Source organism: Saccostrea echinata, unplaced genomic scaffold (assembly GCF_033153115.1).
Source record: "Saccostrea echinata isolate AGI-Se365-2 ecotype Australia unplaced genomic scaffold, CSIRO_AGI_Sech_v1 ptg000030l, whole genome shotgun sequence".
NCBI lineage: Eukaryota > Metazoa > Mollusca > Bivalvia > Ostreida > Ostreidae > Saccostrea > Saccostrea echinata.
In genome coordinates this window covers 23,626,900-23,651,597 of record NW_026889779.1, presented here as the reverse complement: position 1 = coordinate 23,651,597, position 24,698 = coordinate 23,626,900, and the positions used below count along the sequence as shown (strand labels likewise).

Sequence of the window (24,698 nt, the reverse complement as noted above, 5' to 3'; positions counted from 1 at the left end):
ATACATAAGTTATAAGTGAATTTCTCTATGAGGACAATAGGAAAAAGCCTGGCAGGCGCTTTTCTGTGATTAGGAGTTCTTCAATAGAACTTTTCGACTGTGAAAAAATAGAATTAAATTCTATTACATTTATTATAATAAACCATACGTTGCATTACTTATTGAATGACCCTCGTAACCATCAAATTTATTACGTGAGACTAAAACATGTGGTTCACAAGAAAATTGTAGATGTTAAGAGGTTCAATTGAAAGAACTTCTTGTTAATCATTTTATCTTGAAAAAAAAAGAAGAACAAGCATCGTCTGAAAGGAGATGGGTGAACAAGGCGTGCAGAATACCTATTGCTTCTAATATATAAATATCATATTCACTCTGTGAATTTAGTATTCAGAGCAAAGTTCTCATAATTAAAAGTTATGAAATTATGACAAACAAAATTTTTCTGAAGAAAATTTTCTCGGCAAAAATTATTCTATAATTAAAGAAAAAAAAGTGGTATTTCTGAGGTTCGAACCCTAGCAACAAAAATCCCGAGAGTTATTTTCCTTTGTGACTAACCGGTTTTTTTTTTTTTTTTTTTTTTTAACTAACACGTTAACCACTACGCTACACAACTCCTGATGTATAGTGGCATTTCAATCATGTTTGTGATATGACGCTTGACTAAATGGACTTGTACGTATTCCTCGGAAAGATACCAATGTTGTGTCAGAAAAATTTATTTTTAAAGTAGAGTGGGTCACTGCTCCGTTTTTGTTTACCAAAAATGTATATATTTACGTAAATTTTGAGGATAAACTTTAAAAATAAATGGAGAGAAGACCCACTCATATCGAAAAATTGAGTTATAGTAGAGAAAATGATCCTTTTTCCCCCTTTAGTGTGCGTATGCTATTTCATAGGCAAGTAATTTTAATCTTTGTGGGATGTTTGTAAATTGTGGAGATTTTTCATAAAGTATACTTTAATGTCAGACGAAATATCAAAGAAAATTGTGTTAAAAAATAAATAACAAGTTTAAAAACTTCTCTGGGAAATGAAGTGGGTCGGTCACGTGATCAAATCCTGTGAAGGCTGAAGGTCTTCTCATAAGATTTGATCACGTACCGACCCACTTCATTTCCCAGTGAAGTTTTTAAACTTGATATTTATTACTTATATATACATTTGAGACTGACAATCGAATATAGTCGAATATAAATATTGCACTAACTGTTCGTCGTAGATTTTGACAAATTACGCAAGGTGTAATTCGGCTTGAAAAGCGGTTACGCTTCAAATTCATCTGGCAAAGGATTCTGTTTTGAAGGGGATATTCTGTGATAGGCTACTTGCGATCAAGTATAGTGAGCATATTGTTGTCTGGGAATTAGAACCTATGTTCGATGTTAAAAAACACAAGAAACACGTCCAATGTTTGACAATAAAAGGTTGGAGGAATTTCGGTCCGAAAGGGATGGATGGAAACACTTGTCCGGTCCAGATAACTTGTAATCAAGTATAAAATTTGATCAGAAACATAAATTCTACGATTTCAGTAAAGTATATTTATTATGATGTTGACACGGAGACAACGATCTCGGTGGTGGAGGTGTGCCTACCGAACTTCCGAAGTGCAGTGTTTGTCAGCTGTGTGTGGCGTGATTGCGTTACATTGATATTTTCCAACAGATTTTCAAATTTATTGTGAGTAAAGTTTAATGGAAAAAAATATAGCATTCAGAGGTCTACGAGAAAAATAAAGGTAAACATTAAGACTACGCAGCTCAGACATGAAACTTATAACACGTAGTTTTCTATTCTCTATGTAAAATCGATCAAAAAACTGTATTAAATACTCGTTTACATTGTAAATAAAATTATTACTATTTTACTTGCTTATTTTGTGCATTTTTCTGCATGAATAATATGCTATATTGCTAAGTAAAGTAAGTCTTTTTATATAGATATTACTGCGCTGTGTGATTAGGTCACGTAATGACCTATGACCTTCGAAAAACTTCACACAGGTATGAAGATATTTGCTCTCTGCATGTTTATATATTACAGAGATACCACAAATGTATATATTTATAATAGAGATTTAATTTTTCACCCTCATATTTGTCCCACTATAGGCATTTCGCTCGCCTTGTTCGCCCATCTTCTTTAGGTCAAGTACTAAAGGATCTAAGATTTCTTACCTGCTGAATATTATAATCTCCTGATTAAATGTTATGTGTCTTGTGCCTGTGAAGAAGATGGGCGAACAAGGCGAGCGAAATGCCTATAGTGGGACAAATATGAGGGTGAAAAATTAAATCTCAATTATAACAAAATTTTCTTTGATATTTCGTCTAACATTAAAGTATACTTTATGTAAAATCTCCACAATTTACAAAAATCCCACAAAGATTAAAATCACTTGCCTATGAAATAGCATATACCTGCTTGCATCCAGAAGGGGTGTGTACACAGTTCCAGTACTCCATTATCCTGGGTCCTTACACAGTGATAGTTGTTTTGTGGTGAGCAGTTTTTGTCTGCTGACCTCTGATTCCATGCCCGTTCTGTTACTGGACACTCGGAAATATAAGACATCTTCATTAAAGTAATGAGAGATTCTCAACTAGTTAATTCTTTATCTCTCTTTGTGTTGAAACATTTTATGCACATCATTTATCTGATAAGATAAAAATTTAACATATACACGCAACCTTGCTCAATATTGATATCATTGTCATATTGTAAGTAAAGTCAACGATTGGAATTCACAATCTAAGACAAGTCAAAACATGGGAACTTTTCAGTTACCTTGATAAAGCATTTGATAAATATATACATCTTTATTTACAAAAATACTACCCTCTTCCAATAATGTCTATAGTTTAAATTTAAGTAAATTTGAAAAGATTTAACTGCTTATTAATTAATCGAAATGTACCAGGTGATAAACATAGTAATACTAAATATGGTCGTCAGAATATATCTGTGAAAATTTTTATCTTAAACAAAATATTTAAAAAAAATATGATGAAATTTTCTTGATATCTTTCCTAACACTGCATTTTTTCAGGTACATGTGTATACATGCTATAATCTACAATGTAAAGCCAAGGAAAAGGTGATGGAGCAGCAAGAAAACTCTTTATGACTTTTTATAATTAGTTCAAATTGACATTTTTTGTTTATTTGCTTTACGTCCGTTCGGGGATTTTTCATTCATGTTGGAATATCACCAAGTGTCCTGCAGTAAAATGGTGTGAATTTTAATCATGTACTTAGCACATTAAGTACTATTGAATACTTTGTGGTCATTAGCAGTAAGGACCATTGTCATGCTGGCATCCTTTTGAAGTATGAAATGGATTTATAACAAACTAATGTAAAAAAAAAATTAAGTTTCACTCACATAATTTCTTATGTCCATAATAGTGTTAAAATTACTTGACTATATTTTATAAACTTATTAATTTCAACTGAATCTGAAATTGTTTACTATTCTACTGATCCATAGCGTGAGATTTTTTAACGATCACGATGCCTTATTTGATAGAAAAACTTGTTAGTGTCAGCCAAGGTGTACATTGAGAGATTAAGGGGTCTACTAATGCTTTGAAGGACCACAGAGTCCGCCCATGCCTGCAATGACTGAGCGAGATTTGCCAATGACTGCAATGACTGATTGTGGAGTTTGCCATTGTCTGCATGACTGACTGTAGAGTTTGACAGACTGGAGTTTGCCAATATCTGCATTGACTGACTGTGTAGTCGACCAATGCCTCCATTGAAAGACTGGAGTTTTCCAATGCCTGCATTGACTGACAGCATATATAGTTGGCCAACGCCTGCGTTGACGGACAGTGAAGTTGGCCAAACCCTGCATTGACTGACTTTCAAGTTGGCCAATGCCTGCATTGACTGACTGGAGTTTTCCAATGTCTGCATTGACTGACTGTGTAGTCAGCAAATGTCTGCATTGACAGACTGTGTAGTCGGTCAGTGTTTGCACAGTTTGGAAACGGCAACAGCCACAGAGGCTACAGCCATGCAGTGCACCGTGACGAATAGTTAGGTATTGGATCTTAGAGATGGGCAAAGCTGAAAACAGAACAAATAATCGGCAGATAATTGTCAACCAATTAAACATTTATAATTATATATTCATAATTTAGTGTATGACTGGGTGGGATTTTTTAAATACAATAAAAAATGAACAAATTTACAGCTTGAGATGGCAAAGTGCGTCCGCTCTTTTTCGTTTTAAAAGAGAAAAGGAAGTAACAAGGATTCAACTAACAGAAGAAAGATCCGGAATTGACCACTGTTGAATACTCCTATATTTTCTGTGAAGCTGACCACTGTTGAATACTCTTATATTTTCTGTGCAGTTGTCTACTGTTGAATACTCCATAAGTCAGTGCATTATGCTTTTCAAACCAAAAACAAACAAACAAACAAAAAAAAAAAAAAAAAAAAAAACAAACAAAAAAAAAACAAAAAAACAAAAAAAAAAAAAACAAAAAAAAAAACAAAAAAAAAAAAAACAAAACAAAACAAAAAAAACAAAAAAAAGAAAACTACGGAAGCCCGTTGAGGCCAGTTCAGAGAAGGATATATTTTTTTATTGCGTTTAATTGCAATAATCATTGCGTTTAAACGCAAAAGATTGAGGTTAATCACAATGTATATTGCGTTTAAACGCAAAACATTTTGCGTTTAATCGCAAAAGATTGCGATTAAACGCAATCATTTTGCGATTAAATGCAATACTTTTTGCGATTAAACGCAATAATATTTTTGCGTTTGACGCAATAAATTTTGCGTTTAAATGCAATAATTTTTGCGTTTAAACGCAATACTTTTTGCGATTAAACGCAATTATATTGCGATTAAACGCAATACTTTTGCTATTAAACACAATAATTTTTGCGTTTAAACGCAATAATCCTTCCTTTTCAGAATTCGTTTTGCATTTAAACATAATTGTACTGTAGTTTCAAACTTAGACATCAATAAGCTTATAATTACTAGGATCCGACACTTCAAAGAACCTGATAAGTCTGTGTCTTTCTGCAAAATTTTCCAGTTTTTGAAAGTGTTGTAGTAAAACAATGGCATCCTAACAACCAGAATGTCTTAAAGGTATTAGAACCGAACGCCCTTAATGAAGCCTTTGAACTATTGCTTACGTATCACAATTAATTAAGAACGTTTCGGTGGTATTAATAAAAACTTGTCAATTTGGTAGTACACATCGACCAATCTGTTTTCATTTGATTTTGACCTCATATGATTCCATCACCTATGTTCTTGTGTTCACTGTATGCAACCGTAGGAAAGGTTGTGAATATACATTTAAGTCTAAATACTTCATCATGTTGTACCTAATTCCAACATTTCCTTAGTCTTTTCCAGAATTAAACTTTGTGACCGCAACGTAGGGGATAGTTTTTTAATCATTTTTCTTCTTTAGTCTTCTATTTAGAAGATCCATTCTAATTGTTTGCAGAAATTGTTTCAAAGTAGAAAAAATAACAAAATAGAAAAATGATTTGTGATTGTTAGCAACTGATCAAATCTTCATTAAGAATATAGCGATAAAAAGACATGTTTCGTTCTTGGATTGTCTTTGTTTTTACAACCCGACATTTTTTTCTCCTCTGTAAATTCACATCAGTGATTTATCCTTTCAAAGAGCGTTTGCTCGGAGGAATCTGATTCTATAAAGTTAGACATTACAAAATTTCCTTATAAGTAGAATAAGAGAAAGAAATATAATATATCAGTTCACATTGGTCCGTTGTATTCTGCAAGATTTGATACAAATGATTGCCTATAATCACAAAGATTACTGCGTTTAAATGCAAATATTATTGTGTTTAAACGCAAAGATTATTGCGTTTAATTGCAAAAATTTTTGCGTTTAATCGCAAAATTATTGCGTTAAATCGCAAAAATTATTGCGTTTAATCGCAAAAGTATTGCGTTTAATCGCAAGAGTATTGCGTTTAAACGCAAAAATATTATTGCGTTTAAACGCATGGGGATCTAAAAAAACAAAAACAAAAACAAAACAAAACAAAATAAACACGGGCTTTTCATGCACCTATGATCAGGATACGATCATTTACAGACAGCAGCAGGAGTTAGAGCTTAATTTGTCTGAAAGAATTCGCAGTTGTCAATCACACAATTGGGATGAAAGGACACGACACCCGAATTTTATTATTTTTTTATAATGTTATAAGTAATATAAAGAGTACTTTTTAACGAGTGTATCTTCAGATATCAGACGAGGGGGCTTGTCCCCCGAGTCCGATATCTGAAGATGCACGAGTTAAAAGGTACTCTAAATGTTTTGTATCATTGTTCTCACGCACTAAGTTATACCCATGATCTGTCAACACCAAGTTAATAGCACATGATTCATCTATATTCCCACGCACTGAGTTAGCTATGATCTATCAAATTTCATCATACGATTTCCTTGATCAATGAAAAAAGAGCACGTGAGTCGAAAAGTATAGGGCGCTGTATTTCTTGAATATTTCCTGCCTTGAACACCATGGATGACGGCTGCGATATTTTGTTATCCCAATTTTTAGATACGGTAGAAACGGAAATAAAAATTGAGAATTCTATAGGTCAGTTGGGAAACCTAAACATTTCACAATCTATTGATGCCTATCTCGGGGATGAAGATTCTACACACATGGACTATCGGACTATAAATTTTGACTTGGGGATTTTCTCGCGGGAGAATTCATTAGAACAAATTGATGGTGACATGAAAATGGAAACTCTTGAATGTGTTAACGAGTCATAGAATGGAAGTTTGCTGACGCTGTATCAGATGATGATTTGCGGCAGCTGATTGACTCTCAGACAAATCCTAATACTCGGAGAAATATGAAATGGTGTGTTGAAATGTTCAATAGATAGTTTTCAGTAGGCCCAAATTAGCAAGAGTTATTTCCCGTCGGCCGCCATATTGGAGGTCAACATGCTCATATTCCTTCATTATTCAACCAACTTTAACTTTTTATACTGGCCATTGTGGGGTATGGAGCATTGTTTTTCTGAAAAATATACATTTGTTAAAGCCTCCTTTATTTCATAATTTTTATTCTATAAAGATTTTCCCCCAGATATTTCTGCTACACTCTCTTAGATTTGGTAAGACAAAGAGGAAAAATTACCAGGTTGACCACCAAGATGGCGGCCAAGGGAAATAACTCGGAGAGAAAATATGTCATATGAAAACTCACTCTCTACCATCGGCTCATACATTCACCTCTGTCGTTGGCTCGCGAATATCACAGTTATAAGCACGAGAAATAGTGCGTTTGTTTAAATTCATTATAATTAAATGCCTGCACTAATATTCCTCTATTAAAGTAGATATTTACTAAGTATATTTAGAACTATTAGTATAATTTGAAATAATCCTTGGAATGTCATGTTTTTTACGTTATGTCAAAAATCTTGACGTGAGCCCATCGCAGAGGTGTCTGAGAGAGAAACGAACGACAACTCTGCAAGGGAGATTGATGAAAACTATCTCAAGAGAATGTACCTTTGATGAAGGAAATGAACGCAGAAATGCTGAATTACAACGCTTTGTATTGGAGGTACGTAAACAGGACGGCAGTGAATATCCCCCGCGTACTCTCTACTTCATTGTTTGTGGATTACTGCGTCACTCGCGAGAGGAAAACATTCATTATATGAATTTTCTTGATGAACATGACCATCGCTTTGCCGTTTTCCGTAAAGTTTTAGACGCGCGCATGAAGGAATTGTTATCAAAAGGCCTAGGCACGAAAGTGAGACAAGCTGATCCAATATACATAGTTTTCATACGACGTACTTTCTCTCCGAGTTATTTCCCTTGGCCGCCATCTTGGTGGTCAACCTGGTATTTTTTCCTCTTTGTCTTACCAATTTTAAGAGTGTGTAGCAGAAATATGTGGAGGAAAATCTTTATAGAATAAAAATTATGAAAAAAGGAGGCTTTTACAAATGTATATTTTTCAGAAAAACAATGCTCCATACCCCACAATGGCCAGTATAAAAAGTTAAAGTTGGTTGAATAATGAAGGAATATGAGCATGTTGACCTCCAATATGGCAACCAACGGGAAATAACTCTTGATAATTTGGGCCTACTGAAAACTATCTATTGCCGGAAGTTGAAAAATCTGGACTAGTGGAGTATTTGGGTCACACTCTTCTCAAGCTCTACAGTATACAGTTTTCTTCTATAACTGTAAGATATTCGGTTTGAGGGCCTTTGACGAACACAGAAATTTAGAGTGTTCCCAGTTTGAAATCGGACATGATGAGCAAGAAAAATTTATTCGATTTACGGGCAGATCATCTAAAACATACAAAGGGGGACTGAAACATCTGCAGCTAACCAATAAAGACTTGAAACCTTACTGCCAAGAAGGTAAATTGTTCATATTAGTATATTTTATAATTGTACTCTACACAGGTTTTCGTTACATATTTCTTCTCTATAATTGATGAACATAGAAAATTAGATAGAACGTTCTATTGTTAAAATGATATTGTCCCACGGACCCGGTTTAAAAGAAAGAAAGAATTCGTTTCGTGTATTAGCAATGTAGCAAAATAAACACGGGCGATAACTCGAACTCTGTGCATTTTCTATGAACAATCCAGAAAGTTCGGAATGTCAACATGGCGTTAAATTTGAAGCGAGGAATAAACGTTGAGAAAATGAGTTGAATTTTCGTATTTATATGGATTATTTTTTAGGTTAAAAGGCATATACAATCTCAAAAAGGTTTCTTATGATTAATTTGGTAGTTATTTTCAGTGGAACCCCCTTTCTATTCTTCAAAATCATTTCGGAGTGGATCCACTCCGATTGGCTACATTGCAAGTATATTGGACGTATTCTAACTGTGGTGAGGGCTTGTCCCGAGACACAGTTAGATTATTCTAACTAAAGAATAATTAAATTCAAATAAAACATTCAACGTTTTTATTTTTTTTTCAGGTGAACGATGTCTTGCCGATTTATATCGTACCTATCTTGACGCTCTTAGTAATGAGGGACCTTTTTACCGCCGGCCTTTAGCTGTCTCAGGTATTGTCTGTGTGCGCTATGGTGAACAAGTACTGGGAGTTAACAAATTAAAGGGGCTAATGAAGGAAATCACAGGTAAAGCTGGACTGGAGGGAAACTTTACCAACCACTCGGGCAAGAGGACGTGTTCTACTCAATTATATCATGCTGGGATCGACGAGCAGGAAATAAGGTCTCGGACAGGTCACATGCAGGTCAGAAACGGCAGTCAGAAAATACAAACGATCTGATTCAGTACTGCAAGAGCGTGTTTCTGAAGTTTTGAATCCGCCAAACACGAAAAAAAGAAGAGAAAAGTGAAACAACCGTGCTTAAAATGAATGAGTCTGAAAATCTCAGAGATGAAAATTCGAATCCGGTGGCGGTGTCCGACAGTGTGGTAACAAGGGGCGTTTCTGAAATTGGATCCGGAAGTGAAAATGCTGAGATTCCAAATATCTTCAAGCCAGGATCAGTGTTTAACAATTGTGTGTTTCTTTTCAAGCCTTGAGTGGCTGTGTGAGCATTGAAAAATGATTCAATTTTCCTGCATTAAATTTCATAATTGTTTTTCAATTTTACAATAACTTTTGTGTTCATTTAACGTCATGTAAGCACATGAAATTCTAATTAAATAATAAATACGATTTTTTTTTATTTCTTTGAACTCTTCAGAAAGAAGGTGTGATCTATCACAGATACACCACAGAAAACTGTTGTGTATCAGGAAAAAATAAATGGCTTAGATCAAAGGAAAAACTCGCAAACAATGATACAATGAAGTGAATATGGTCCAAATTGCTCACCATACAATGTAAAATAAAGTCTTTCAGTAAAAATATTCAAAATCATCTTCCTAGATTAATTTTCTGCTTTTGAATCAAACACTTCAGTATTGAAAAAAGTACTTTAAAATTGCTAAACTTTTTTTGAATATATAATGACTATTTGGGTAAGTTCTAAAATTATTGGTTATATTATTTTTAACTAAAATATTTTCATAAATAATCATTTTCATTAATTTTTTATCAGAAAAAAATATCGAGGTCCTAACTCCTACATACATTAGCTCAAATCATTACATATTTTTTTTTCTAAATCGTTTTTTTTTTTTTTTTGTTTTTCGGACTATTCTGCCCCCCCCCCCCCCCGCTCACACCCACCCCAATCTCCGTCTTGTACCATCCCTTCCACTCGCTCAGGGACTCGTGACACCCTCATGGAATACCTCAAGATTCTTTTTTATAATTTACCATTTTAAGTCGAAAGAGATGAGTGAGCCTGATCCACTGCATAAAGCATTTAACCACCAACAATGTACTTTAATGTGCCACATTTGTTATTGGATCCGTTCCTTAAATGGGTGTAGACGCTACATTGGGTGGATTGCAAAATCGTGTGCCCAATATTCACCGTGCAGTTAGTAGTGCAAGCAGGTCAGCGGTCTGCAGCGTATAAGGATGTCAGAAGAGAGCAGAAAAACATAGTCGCAGCTATTAATTGTAAGTTGTAATTTATCATGTAAATATATATAGATCTATGTTATCTCTCCATGATGACATATTGACAAAATGAAGATCGATTTTTTTAACTAGTTTAATGGAGATGTCATAACCATATTTAAATAACGACCCCTAAATATGTGATTCGATGATACAGAATGCTTTCATTCATAAGAATTTCCCTTTACTATAATCTGGAATAATTTGTACAGCGTTTTTAAAAATGGTTGACCTTATTTAACCTTTTATTGTAAATAAGATCGTGTAGCGTGTTCAGTTAGGGACATATTTACATGTTGTTGCAAATCAGTACCGTGGAATTTGTAATTCTGCGAAAATCGTCTCGGGTTATTATAAATTGAAAGAATGTACAATTAATGTTTTTAAACGAGTTCATCTATCTATTTTTTGTAAAGAAAATAAAATGACGGAAATTAGAAGACAACCACCAATGGAGGGGGCGATAATAAGGCGTCCAATGCAAGGGGCTGTTATTCAACGTCAACCCATGCAGGGGGCAGTAATCCAGCGCCAGCCCATCCAAGGAGCTATAATAAGTAATATTTTATAAGAGAAGCGATGACAATTTAGTTTTAATTACATAGTTAATTTCTTTGTCACATTTTATTTAAAATTTGTATTTTTTATCTACAGAAAATGGTTTACCATACAAAATATGTTATTAAAAAAATTAAATGTCTTCAAGAAAATGTCATTTTCAATTTTGAAAAAGTTACTTGGATAGGTGTAAAAACAGAAAAATAAGAATATAGCAAGATAACACCCCAGAGAGGGAGAGAGAGAGAGCTAGCACAACACAGTCAAACAACTACCTAAAACTTATTTCAAAAACGAATGCTGCTCTACTTACAATGTAAGCTTGAAAGAATGATATTTTAAATTAATGTAAGCGAAATTAGGAATAAAATATGATAAATGTCAACTTTCACTTCATTTCTTTTTAATTCATGTGAAACCGATATTTATAATCATTTGTTTATGTGGTGGTAAAAGTAGATTTTTATTGTAACTAGTATTATTATTTTCCCTATTTGCATACATATTGAAAAAAATAACATACTATGTCATTTTTCCCCTCTTTTTAGAAAAAAAAAAAAACATTGACAAATTACTGTACGTGTACATAAATTGACGTATTCAAAATTTAAAGCAATCACTAGGTATGGAATTGTTGGCGAAATCCTGAAATAGAGCTATACATGTCCGTTCCGTATATATTGTATTCATACATGTACATGTAAATGGTTTCTTAGCGGTATTCATGAATTAGCGCATCGTTGTCTGCGCCAAAGCTGCTAAAATATGAAGTCTGCTTTTTTAAAGTACACATACAATACTTTTTTTTTCATTTTGCTCTAATATATTATGATATTTTAAAAAGATCGTGATTTCATTTTTATGTCCCATTTTTAATTAATGTTATGCAGAACAGAGAAAATGGATGGAAAATCCTGGGCCTATCGAGGGCGTTCCACCGGGGCTAGAGCTTCTTGTCGACTTGGATCAAATCATCGTGAAACAACTCATGGAATTTTCTGAAAGTATTATAAAAACATTCAACCATTTATTTTTTTTTTTTTTTTTTTTTGCAGAATATTTGTGCATATCGTATAAATCAGACAGCAAGCATAAATACCAGACTAGGTATTGTATTGAAAAAGCTAAATTTGCACTATAAATAAACTATTATAATACTAGTTTTCAAGAACTTTTTGGGATAAGGGCATTAAAGTAAAAAAGAAAGCATTAAATTAAAACTCCTTCAGACTTTAGTCTGCGAGTTCCACTTTCGAAAAAAAAAAAAAATAGTTACATGTACCTATGGGTAAAGCCGAAATATAAAATAGTAAGCTGGGGAATTATATTTAAAAGTGCCGTGAGATTTTACACTCGAAATCAAAACGTTCTAGATTCTTGGAATTTTTCTTGAAATGCTAAAAAAAAAAAACCGATTATATGAAGGAGTTTTGTTATTTTATAAATTTTTATTTCCAAGTGAGTGGTTGTGGAGAAGGGAGGAATCAGTATGATATCATCAACAAATTGGGGGAACAGCTGTATAAGATAAGAGAAAGTAAGTACAGTTTAATTATCCCCTTCTACTTTCAATATACATGTAAATAATTTAATTCTGGTAATAACATGGTATTTGATTGGATAAAAAAATACTTTAGATCATAATTATAAATTGGGTTGCTTACGTCACAATGACTTGCGTCAAAAACATATCCATCCGCCTGGCGTTTCATTTTTTAAAAAATTATTTTACAATTTAAAGACATTTTTAAGGGCAATCAATCTTTTTTCTTAGGAAATAGCTGAATTTAATAGCTACCCAATTTATACGGTATAAACTGGGTTGGAACAGTTTACGCTTTTTTATAAACCGCCTTGCAGATTATAAAGCCTAAACTGCACTAACCCGGTTTATATCGCATAGATTGGGTAGCTACATGTATTAAATTCATTCCTTAAATATAATGCTAAAATAACACATACCTCCTTTTGCAAGAAATAAAATTACGCAGATATACGTGAAAATTAGAAGCTTTTAATACTTATTTCCATTAGACAAAAGAAGATGAAAAAAGCAAATTCTGAGTTCATTTCAAAAGCAAAACCGATTCCTATACCGGTGTTGTAGAGCAGGATTTCCACCATAGCCAGCATTCCCCCCGGAATCTATACTCTACAGTAGGATTTCTCCCCGATTCACACTAGAGTCAAATCCCCCTCCCTCGTTTTTCTTTTAGAGTAGGATTTTACCTATTTTTTTTAATGCTAAAATTGTTTCGAGAATATTTTGGCTAAAAGTCAACTGATTTTTTTAAATAGAAATACGAGATGTTTTTCTATTCAAAAATTGTTCAAATTTAGCATGACATCTTAAAATCTACATAATGTATATATCAAATAATTGAGTCTCAACCAAAAATTTTTTCTCATAGAAAATTGTAAAATTAGTCACTTAGATAATCGTAAGCCTCGATATCTCAACACCTTTCTTGGTTCAGCGTACCTGTCTAGCTGTTCACGAAGTTTAAAATGTATATCAGGTCACCTTTAGAGATTTAATTCGTTTGCCCTCTACCGGCCTAGAAAATTTTTATTAAAAAATTATATTATTGATAGGTTCAATATACCATACCCTTTTGTGAGTATTTGAATCTAAGTACTCTATAACTATTACATGTACAGAATAGGATATTCCGCCAGGAAAATTGAAACGGATCAGTTGTGGGATTTCCGTAGTTGAAATCCGACTCTAGCGTCATTTTTTCATAGGGAAAATCCTACTTTAGATTTTACTTACCGGGGAGATCATACTCTAGAGTCAGTTTTCCGGGGACGGGGAGACTTTGGAGGGGAAAGCCTACTCTAGAGGACAGATATGTGTAGTCTAGTTCCACTTGAAATTTAAAGCAGAATTGAATTTCATTTTGAATGGATATCTCAAGCAGGTGATAAGTCCATGGGCAGTATTTCCTGCAAAATTATTGAAGTAGAACGAAATAATCAAGACCACTATCTGCAGTGGTCTATAAAATGAGACTGACTGACAGACAGACAGTTAGACGGAGAGAAAACCTAAGTTCCCCCTGGTTTCAACAACTGTTGACGTGTTACGATCTTTAAGTAAAGTTTTTGCTAAATTGAGCAAAAACTTTAAATTTCAAATTTTAGAATTTTTATTGTTGGATATTGGATGAAAGTTAATTCTGAGGATTAAGTATCAAAACTTCTAATAAATTTGATTTTTTTTTTTTTGCTGACAGATACTCTTTAACTTCAGATCACAAATAATTTGGTAAGCACGAAACATTTCCGTAGAGGTTGTATATGTGTCTGTGACCAGTAAGGCACATTCACTGATAAGCAATCATTTCAATAGACTACGCATGTATTTATATTTACAGAATCTGAGGAATTTGAGAGAATATGTTATGGACCATGCAGAGGCTTCGTCTATCCCATCCGTGACATTACTGGACAGGTAATAAATTGTGTAAAATCTGCATTCTCTTTTGAAAGTAATGACACCAATAACGCTGTAATATTGATGCGATCAGTAACATATTAAAGTTCATAGGATATCCCTAAGCTGCTCCTGTGTACTGTTAACAGATTTATAGCCATCATTTTAATTACCGTTTATATTACACAACAAGATCTACGACAATATTACATAAAGGAATTCTTTGGATTGGCATGTGTTTCTTGTATGATTTTTCTTTTTTGTTTTTGTTCTATGCCCGTCTTGGATTAATTCTGAGGTTTAACCTATCAGCATTTTATGGCGTCATGCAAATCTCTTGATACACATCACACAAGTTGCACAACATGTTTACGACTGGATCACAATTAAAATGTATATTTTCAAGAGCAACTAGTCAAAAGAATGCCACGAAAAGTTCGAACATATTTTAAAAATTAGTGTCATTTTATTTTTTACGTCAGACATTCGGATCAATTTCGAGGGTTTGTCATGCTTTCAATGTCCTACGACTGCATCGACGTACTTATAAATGTGCAGTTTTTTCACGATTTTTTGGGGTCATCAAAGTAGCAAAATACTGTAAAGATTTCAAAAGATAAGCCTAGCTTTGCGAATGTAAATAACGGTTATTTTGTGCGTCTTAGGTTGGTTATTTTGTGTGTCTTACAATGTAGATTGGTTATTTTGTGCGCCTTAGATTTTCAATTCTGTTAGGTTAGTCTAATGACAGGATTTCTGTATAAAAATAATAACAACTTATGCAAATATCGTTAGGTAGGCCTATGATAATCTTTTAGAAAGTGTTTTATTGCTGTACATCTGGAAATGGCTTAATTGTTGTAAGAGAACTCCTTTTGTGTGACAGTCCTAAACGGTCTTAGGACTGCCTGGTACATCTGTTTGACTCGAAAACCTTGACATGCGTCACGAGAATCGAACAACACAGCTAAATGTGAACGCTTCCAAACAACTACCTTTTACAGATTCATTTGCTCTGAAAACATACATGTATATTTTTTGTGGAAGGGGCTTGCATTGTTGACTATGTGTGATACTGTAAGTTGTAGAACTAAGTTAACATGTTAAACTTAAAAGTTGTAAGAGGATCATTGAAACTGTAAGTTGAAGGACAATCATGTTAAACTGTAAATTGTAAGACGATCATATGATGTTGTAAGTTAAAGGACTATAATATATGATACTGTTAATTGTAGAACGATTATATGATACTGTAAATTGTAGGACGATTATATGATACTGTAAATTGTAAGACGATTGTTTGATACTGTAAGTTGTACGAAGATTATATGATACAATGTACTGTAAATTGTAGGACGATCGTTTGATACTGTAAGCTGTAGGACGATTAAACGAAAACCTTAAATGTTAGGACGATCATGTGATACTGTAAGCTGTAGGACGATTATATGATACTGTAAATTGTAGGACGATCGTTTGATACTGTAAGTTGCAGGAAGATTATATGATACTGTAAATTGTAGGACGATCATATGATATTGTAAGTTTTAGGACGATCATATAATCTTGTAAGTTGAAGGACTATCATATACGAATGGCACTGTAAGTTGTAGGACGATTATATGATGCTATAATTTTTAGGACGATCATTGATACTATGAAATGTAGGACGATCATATGATACTGTGAGTTGTAGGTCGATTATATGATACTGTAAGTTGTGAGACGATCAAATGATACTGTAAGTCGTATGGCGATCATATGATATTGTAAATTGTAGAACGATCATGTGATCAATACGTTTTAGGATGGTCATATGATACTGTTAGTTGTAGGACGGTCATTGCACGACTTTTGTATGGTTTTCTTGCTACTGACATAGGAAGATCCCCCACTTTGTGTCATTCAATAGAAATAATATTTTTCTGCATCCCTTTACAAACTCTGTTTTTTGCTAGAGATATTGCAATCTTTCTTTGAAATTGCATGCATGTTCAGACTATTCAGCCGCAAAAGTCTTACGCCCTTAAGTACTATGAATTCATTTTCTTTATCGAATCAATTATGTTTCAACTTGAATCATTTAATATTTTATATTGTACACATAAACGTCAAACTTTGAACATTTTCTCACAACCTTGCTTTAATTCTGTGTCATGTTGCAAATTTTGAATATACCGGGTGGCAGTAAATACAAAATTTACATCGTAGTTGTCATGTTGTAAATTTTGTATTTACCGCCACTCGGTACATGTAAATTCAAAATTTACAACATGACATTTGTAGAACTGTTCAAAATAAATCACAGATTATGAAAAGGAGTTTAGGTTATGCAAAGCTGTGTACCAGTCCTTCAGTTTCAGATGGCCTGATCACATTTAAATAAAAAAAAAATCACAAAAGAATAATGCTATAATTATACATCATTATATATGATATGATTATATATGATATATGAATGAACTTCCAACACGCATAAAATTGGCTCAAAGTGTGGATGTCTTTAAAAAATTGCTAAAAACACACTTTTTAAGATTGCTTTTCCTGAGTTTTAAACCCCTATGATTTTTATTTTTTAAAATGTCTCAAATGCTTGGGGGGGGGGGGACTTTGTAGTGTAAATATAGGATTTTACTATATTTATTAAACTTTTCTTTTTCCTGTATTTTTCTCCATTTTTATGTATCTTTCATCTTTTTTGATTTTTGAAAGCTTTAATTACTATCTTGTACATTCATTTTACTATAATCTTATTGTTAAGCGCCTTAGAGTAATTTTAATTATGTAGGGCGCTCTACAAATGTTTATTTATTATTATTTATATGATGTCAGGAAGTTTTGCGAATGAGCCATGATACGTGCCAGGGATGTGAATGGCCCTATTGTAAATCAGGCCCGGACTGGGGATTTGAACTAGTGATTGAGGCGCCTCCTGGTAACCTTGTAGGGTATGCAAGAGAATGGCAAGTATTCTTTTTTTCAAAAGAATTTCCGAGAAATTAGAAAATTAGAATTTATAAAGAATGAATTTTTTTTAAAAAATGTTTTATTCAGTCATTAATTGCTGTAATCTAATGTCCCTTTACCACAGCAAACTACAATTCATACTACAGACATTTATAAATCACCATGTTTATTACATGTGCATTTTCAACAGTGAAATACTGCGTTTATTCCTTGAATTTCTCTCACAGTATGAAAGGATACCAAAGTGATATTCTCTCACAGTGTGAAAGGATATCAAAGTAAGTAAAAATAAAGTCTGGCCTATCGAAGATAGAGATAGTAACTAAACCGTCTTGATAGAGACTAAAACTGCCAATTTTTCCCAAATATGTTGCTTAATTCAATGTTACAGTGTTTTATTCTCACAACTGCTACGCTATGACGTCTTAACTGTTCAACTAAGACGTCACAGCCTATGACACTGTGTTTAAGACAGAGGCAAAGGAAAAATCAAAGAAAATGTAATAAACAGAAAATTCAATGTTTTTTAGTTTGATATTCACCCGTGGAAAGATAAAAAATCCTGTCCCACTAGTGAAATAAATTCCACATCCAACTACAAAACATTGAATATCCTCTATATATTCGAATGCCTTGTGAAATTAGCACGTGGATTGAGTATGACTAGATTATTTTATAGGCATGATGGTCCCGGATTTAGGACTGCGATTCTAGATGCCAATAGAAAGGTTCTCTACAGATTAACTGGTGAAGACTGTACATGTATAGGACCATGTTGTCCAAGAGATCTGGAATATCCAGTAAGTCATCCAGATAACATAGAATACAGATGTGATGGTCATTTCTACAGTCCAGATTATGCAGCATGTACAGAAGTATATCATATATTATAAATGCCTTCCAAATAGATGAAATTACACGTACGAATATTATTCTTAGAATCTAGACAACAAAGAAAATAAATATGACTGAAATTCCTACCATCCAGTTTAATTAGAATGCATATAAAATATCATTCTTACAATCTAGATATATATATAGGATACACTATACAATATCCCTCCGACAATCCAGATTTATAGAATACAGATATGATTATCATTCATACCATCCAGTTTAAATAGAATGCACAAAAAATAAATTATTATTCTTAATATATAGGTAATATTTTATTGTCATTAAGGTAATGTAGAATACAGATACCATTGTCACTTTTACTATCCAGATAATATAGGATACAGATACATGTATATTTGTCATTTTTACTATCCAGATAATATACATGTAGGATACAGATACATGTATATTTGTCATTTTTACTATCCAGATAATATAGGATACAGATACATGTATATTTGTCATTTTTACTATCCAGATAATATAGGATACAGATACATGTATATTTGTCATTTTTACTATCCAGATAATATAGGATACAGATACATGTATATTTGTCATTTTTACAATATAGATAATGTTAAATACAAACATGAATGAATATCATCCATGTAATATCAAATACTTAATTGATTGTCATTCCCTCCATCTAGATAATCTAGAATGTTCATATGATTGTCATTCTTACAATCTATACATAAATATAGAATACACATAAAATATCTTTATTACCTTCTAGATGATATGTAAAAGAATGATATAAACTCTCATTTTTTTTAAATAATACGTAACCAACGTGGACCTTTCCATATATATATATATATATATAAATCGGTCACCATTAATTTATTTCTCCAAACCAGAATAATGCTGATGGCCATTAAAACTTACTGGTTTTTAAAGCATATCAGATGCAATAGATTCTTTTTTTTCGATATCCTTGCGTCACATATAAATACTTGCTTGTTTGTTTGTTGAATTTTTTAATAGATAACGGATATGGATGGAAATAATATTGCTAACATCTATAAACGATGGGCAGGAACATATCAAGAAACATTTTCAGATGCGGACAATTTTGGATTAACATGTGAGTAAGATAAAAATTTATAACACAATATACGTTTAGGGCCTAATATTGACCTTCAATTAACATTCGACAGCTATAATTTTGCAACAGATAGTATTCAGCTCTTTTTTTCATACTCAGATATGCCCTAATAAGGAGTACTTTTTGAACAGAGAGTCGGGATACTTTTATTTTAGTTGCTAAACTTGCTACATAATTGCTCATTTTCAGTTCCAAAGGACATGATCATTACCCACAAGATTCTTCTACTTGGTGCAATTTTCTTGGTGGTAAGTTAAATTGATTTATTGAAAAACTTCTTACCTCTTCAGAAGTACACCATAGATGCCCTGTCACTTGCATGGTTGAATTTTGATTCCTATCACATGCACACTAACATGTACATGTATCCCTAATTTCAAAGGGAATGTGCAAAGAATCTTTCAAGCTTCGTCTGTCATTTACTCTTATTTTCAAATTGCCAAAAGATCATGTTTTGCTATTTCTATCTTTTTTTCTGCAGTATGTGTCTCTTAAAGAGACTGACCGAGATATTTTCTCTGTCTTTATGTTTGTGTTTTCTTTAATTCTACGACAAAGGTGTGCAAAAAATGACTCTAAATAGATTAGTTTTTTTTGCAGATATATATATATATATATATATATATATATATATATATATATATATATATATATATATATATATATATATATATATATATATATATATATGTACTTAATTCAATTTATAATTTGTTTGATTTAAGATTTGTTATTGCTTTCTTTTCATTAAGATCTGTAAAATAAGAAGAATTTTTGCAAATTTCTGTCTTTGTCTGGTTTTTCTCCCCCTCCCCCCCCAAATATCAGCAATTTTCCTATATATTAATTGCCTTTCCTCTCTGTGTATCAGTATTCTGTTTGCTTAATAGGAACACGTAATCTAGCGATCTGATCCTTTCAAAAATGTAGTGCTTCTAGCAGTTTCCAGCTGTAAATATTCGTTCTTTTAGTCGCATATTTTATACCTATCTGAAAAGGTATTGCTGTTGTGCCATTGTATATATCCCTTTCGGAACTAACACATTCTGTTTTGTTGCCTGTTACAATTTTATTTGTTTTTTGAAGAACGGGATTTTGTTCTGTGGGTCTTGCTTCTTATCCCAGACATCGTTTCTAACATACAGTTAAAATTTACTCGCTTATTTTTCCCCTGTCCTTTTCTTTATTTCTGTATCTTCCAATACCAAAACTTTCATAACCACGCACTGTTTTGCCATTTTAAATTGGTGAGTTAAGTAACCTTTGAATAGTCAATAAGAAGATTTTACCCATTTTTAGGCTATGAAAAGCCACAGATGAGTCATAGAAAAAACAAAAACTGGAAACAAAAGACTCTACATAACGATTCTTTTGTTAAAAAATAAAAAAAAATTGTAATGCGCAGAGCCTTCATTAATTAACGTATGGTGTTGCTTCTAAATTTATCGCTTATTATTATCATTACACACAAGACCATACTCTACGTCTGAACATTTTCTAAAACGAGGCAAGCTCTTGCCAAACAAGTTGATGAAACAAGGATATCTACAGTCTCGTTTGAAGTCACCATTTCGCAAATTTTATGGTCGACACATTAACGTTGTCAGCAAATACAACCTATCATTGAGTCCGGTGCTGACTGACGTTTTTCAAATTAATTGTTGGTTCATTGTTTACGCATTGAATTGTTTAAGGTTTTTTTTTCGTTTTCCCGATCATGACAAGGAGCACACATCAAGTGTTACCGGTCCGGTCGTCAGGGGATGCTCACTGCTCCATGGCACCTGATCCCACCTCAGTTGTTTTTGGAGGTCTGCGTTTGCTCTGCTCCCGATTTCTATTGTTTTAATTGATTTTGAGCTTGAATACTGTGCGCTATCTCAATATTTCATCACTCAAAACTTCACATAGACACTTCCTATTCGACTTATAACATGGACGAACTCTTTTCGTAATGGTAAACATTTGTAATTAAATTAATATCATTAATATTGGTGTTGTAGAGGATGATTTCCCCCATAACCAGCTTTCCCCGGAATCTATACTTAAGAGTAGGATTTCCTTTCTCAGAGTAGGATTTCCCTTCTTTCATCAATGCTTAAATCATATCAACAATATTTTAGCTAAATATTAATATGAAAGTCAGCTGATTTTGTAATGGAAATATGAGTGTTATCGACTCACGAATTGTTCAAATTTAGTATGGAATCTTAAAATATACATGTATATGTCAAATCATTGAGTCTCAACTAAAAATTTTACCTCATAGGAAATTGTAAAATTAGTAACTCAAAAAGTCGGATGACTCGATGTCTCAATACCATCTCTCGACGCAATGGTACGTGTTTGTTCACGAAGTTTAAAATGTATATCAGGCCACCTTAAGTGATTTAATAATTTTTTTGCCCTCTAAAGCCCTATCGATCGATCCTTTTTAAAAAGAGTGTGTGATAAAATTCTAAAATTTATGTTAATCATAGGGCCCTCATGCCATTTTGTGAGTATTTCAACTGAGTAGTTCTACAAAGGGATTTAAAAAAAGTGAAATGAAAGAAGCATTGCTTCTTCAAGCCGAAGCATATGCCTCCGCTACCCCAGCGGTGTATTATTGGATTTGAGAGCAAATATTCTCCTAATGTTTTGCAAAATTTAATTTTTTTTAAGAAATCAGTGACCCATTCTTAGTTCCACTTACACATCAATATTAAGTACATGTAGTTTTGAAATACAATCGGAGAGAGAAAATCTATTTAAAGAAAATTCCTTTTTGTTTCATGGACACAGTTAAGAATTTGTGTAACCGATTACATTAATACTGTACCAGTATTTTTTTTTTAGAAACCAGTTTGACCTGATCAAAAGGATAAGATTTTAATGCTTCAAAAGAATTGGTTAGACGGTTACTGAAATAAATGAGATTTAAAATTTTCAATTTTCATACTTCGTATGTTTCAATGAAATTGGTCGCCATTTTGAAGAGGGGGCAGTTGTAAAAATATGTTGTCCCTCATACATAAATAAACCCAAGATATTTTATTGGGGGAAAATTGGCTCTGGGTAAACTCGCTCACTATAGTTATTACACAGAGTAGGATTTCAACCCCGGAAAATTGAATCTGATGTGGGATTTCTGTAGGGGAAATCCTACTCTTGAGTCATTTTTCGTGGGGGAAATTCTACTCTAGAGCCTATTTAACGGAGAAAATCCCACTCTAGAGCCAGTTTTTCTGGGGGAAAGATTTCAGAGGGGAACGCCTACTCTACAAGAACGGTATATGTCATTGCTGTAGATCAATGGTGAGAGATCTGAAATTTATAATTATAATACATGTATATTACAAATACACGTTAATATTTGGAAGGATTGAATTTATTGAATGGATAAATTTAACATTACCCAGAAGTTTTAGAGAAACTGTTTATGATTTTTTTAAAATTGGTTATTCAATATTTTCAGTGTTTATATCGCTAAAGTTTTCAGATGCTCCAAGAAATATGAAATCAAATTACATAAAACTGCGCGTTTTAAAAAAATTATCATTATTAAAATCCAGATGAGTTTAATGGTTTATTAAAATAAAGAATTTCATGTTGAGACGTGCATGTAACGTACTCATTACATGAACATTTTACTGTCTATAATGATCCTCAATATAAGCAGTTTTCATATAAGATTAAAGTCTCTGCTATATATACTTGGTGGCTTACAATTTAATGCTGTTTTTAGGACAAATTAAAGCATGAACACGACGGAAAAGGTGGCGGAGGCGGAGCCTGAATATAGAGTGAATGTTGTCCTAAACAATCTCTCTGGAACATTTGATCATAAGAATCTCATTATTGTTAAATGTCTTAATTGTAGATTTTGTTATTTTGCTCAATGTTTACTTGTTGTATTTTCCTGTTTTACCAAATGCTATAGGAGCAATCCAGTATACTTGATTATAAAAAGAAAATAGCATGCTGGTATGAATACTGATACGGAATCTTTTCACATGTTTAAAAATAAATGTATCTCTTTATCCGAATATACGTAATAGTCATTGGATAAATAACTAGAACAAGTGAATATGCTTCTAGAAATTACCTCTTCCATACACCGAGGAGGTTAGAAAACCACATTCTAAAAAGATTGTTTTGCAATGGGTAATTCACGTATGTATTACAAACCCACTTTTATAAGTTCATCTCTTTAATAAGAACGTGACATGTAAAAATGTGTATTTAATATTGCTTATGTCATAAGTTTTTCAATTCACTCCGAAATCTTGAATTATATTTTAATTACGGGAATCAATTGATGAAAACTTAAAATTGTATATGCGAATGTATTTTACTAAATCATGGTTTATGAATAATGGAATTTACCAACAGGAATCTATCATTATTAACTTTGTTAGTAAAATATCTGTCGGTATTATGTTTTGTGAAACGTTAATTAAAATGTTTTACTTTTATTCAATAAAAGGGAAGAAAATGTTTTCATTTTTTAGTATCTAAAAGGTGAATTTTGAAATAGTTATATTTACAAGGAGGTATATCTACATGTATTTGAAAGGATCAATGATGAATGATGTAAATTTCCCTAATACACTGAGAACGTTTTTGTTTAATTCAATTTTTAGCAAACAATAGATACTCACATAGATTGGTGAATTTATTTTAAAGATGAGATTTTTTTCTTCTCAGAAATCAGCAATATATCTAACAATAGATTTATGTTCATATACAAAACTAAAATAATATTTGCGAGAGAAAGTGTGGAAAAATTCGTAAGATTTTGTTATTTTGTCTTAGAATGTGTGCAAAAATGTATATATTTATGCATTTATGTAGAAAATGGCACAAAGTAGCATACTAGTATTCAAATTAAGGACAAGGAAGGAACTTATTATATGCATGTATGTTTTGTCTATTTAAACTCAGTATATATCAGTATATATATCCAAATTTGAAACATTCACAGTGTCCGGTTTTTATATAGGTAATATTTAAAAAAAAAAAAGGCAACACAGGTTAAAACGTTAGTGCTTTCATTATTATCTTCAGACGTTTTACAAATACATAATAAAGTTTTCTTGACTGTCTAACAAAACTATTAATACTTTAAAAATCATTATCTATCTATCTATCTATCTATCTA

The 24,698-nt window shown here is 32.5% G+C and overlaps 1 protein-coding gene across 1 annotated transcript; it reads left to right on the top strand.

The window, feature by feature from the left end:
- The first annotated feature begins 10,498 nt into the window (after positions 1–10,498).
- LOC133196583 (phospholipid scramblase 1-like) lies at positions 10,499–23,982 on the top strand. Its single transcript, XM_061332448.1, has 10 exons — positions 10,499–10,583; positions 11,000–11,140; positions 12,032–12,145; positions 12,601–12,678; positions 14,522–14,598; positions 17,413–17,543; positions 18,227–18,347; positions 19,435–19,534; positions 19,745–19,803; positions 23,283–23,982. The coding sequence occupies exons 2-10, from the start codon at positions 11,008–11,010 to the stop codon at positions 23,331–23,333; spliced, it is 864 nt and encodes a 287-aa protein (XP_061188432.1). The 5' UTR covers positions 10,499–10,583; positions 11,000–11,007; the 3' UTR covers positions 23,334–23,982.
- Positions 23,983–24,698: the final 716 nt, after the last annotated feature.

Excerpts from the sequence above, each read along its gene's own strand:
- LOC133196583 (XM_061332448.1), top strand. The coding sequence starts at position 11,008 with ATGACGGAAATTAGAAGACAACCACCAATGGAGGGGGCGATAATAAGG. Across the intron at positions 14,599-17,412 it reads TCCGTGACATTACTGGACAG|GAAGTTTTGCGAATGAGCCA; the intron begins GTAATAAATTGT and ends ATATGATGTCAG. Across the intron at positions 19,535-19,744 it reads GGACAATTTTGGATTAACAT|TTCCAAAGGACATGATCATT; the intron begins GTGAGTAAGATA and ends GCTCATTTTCAG.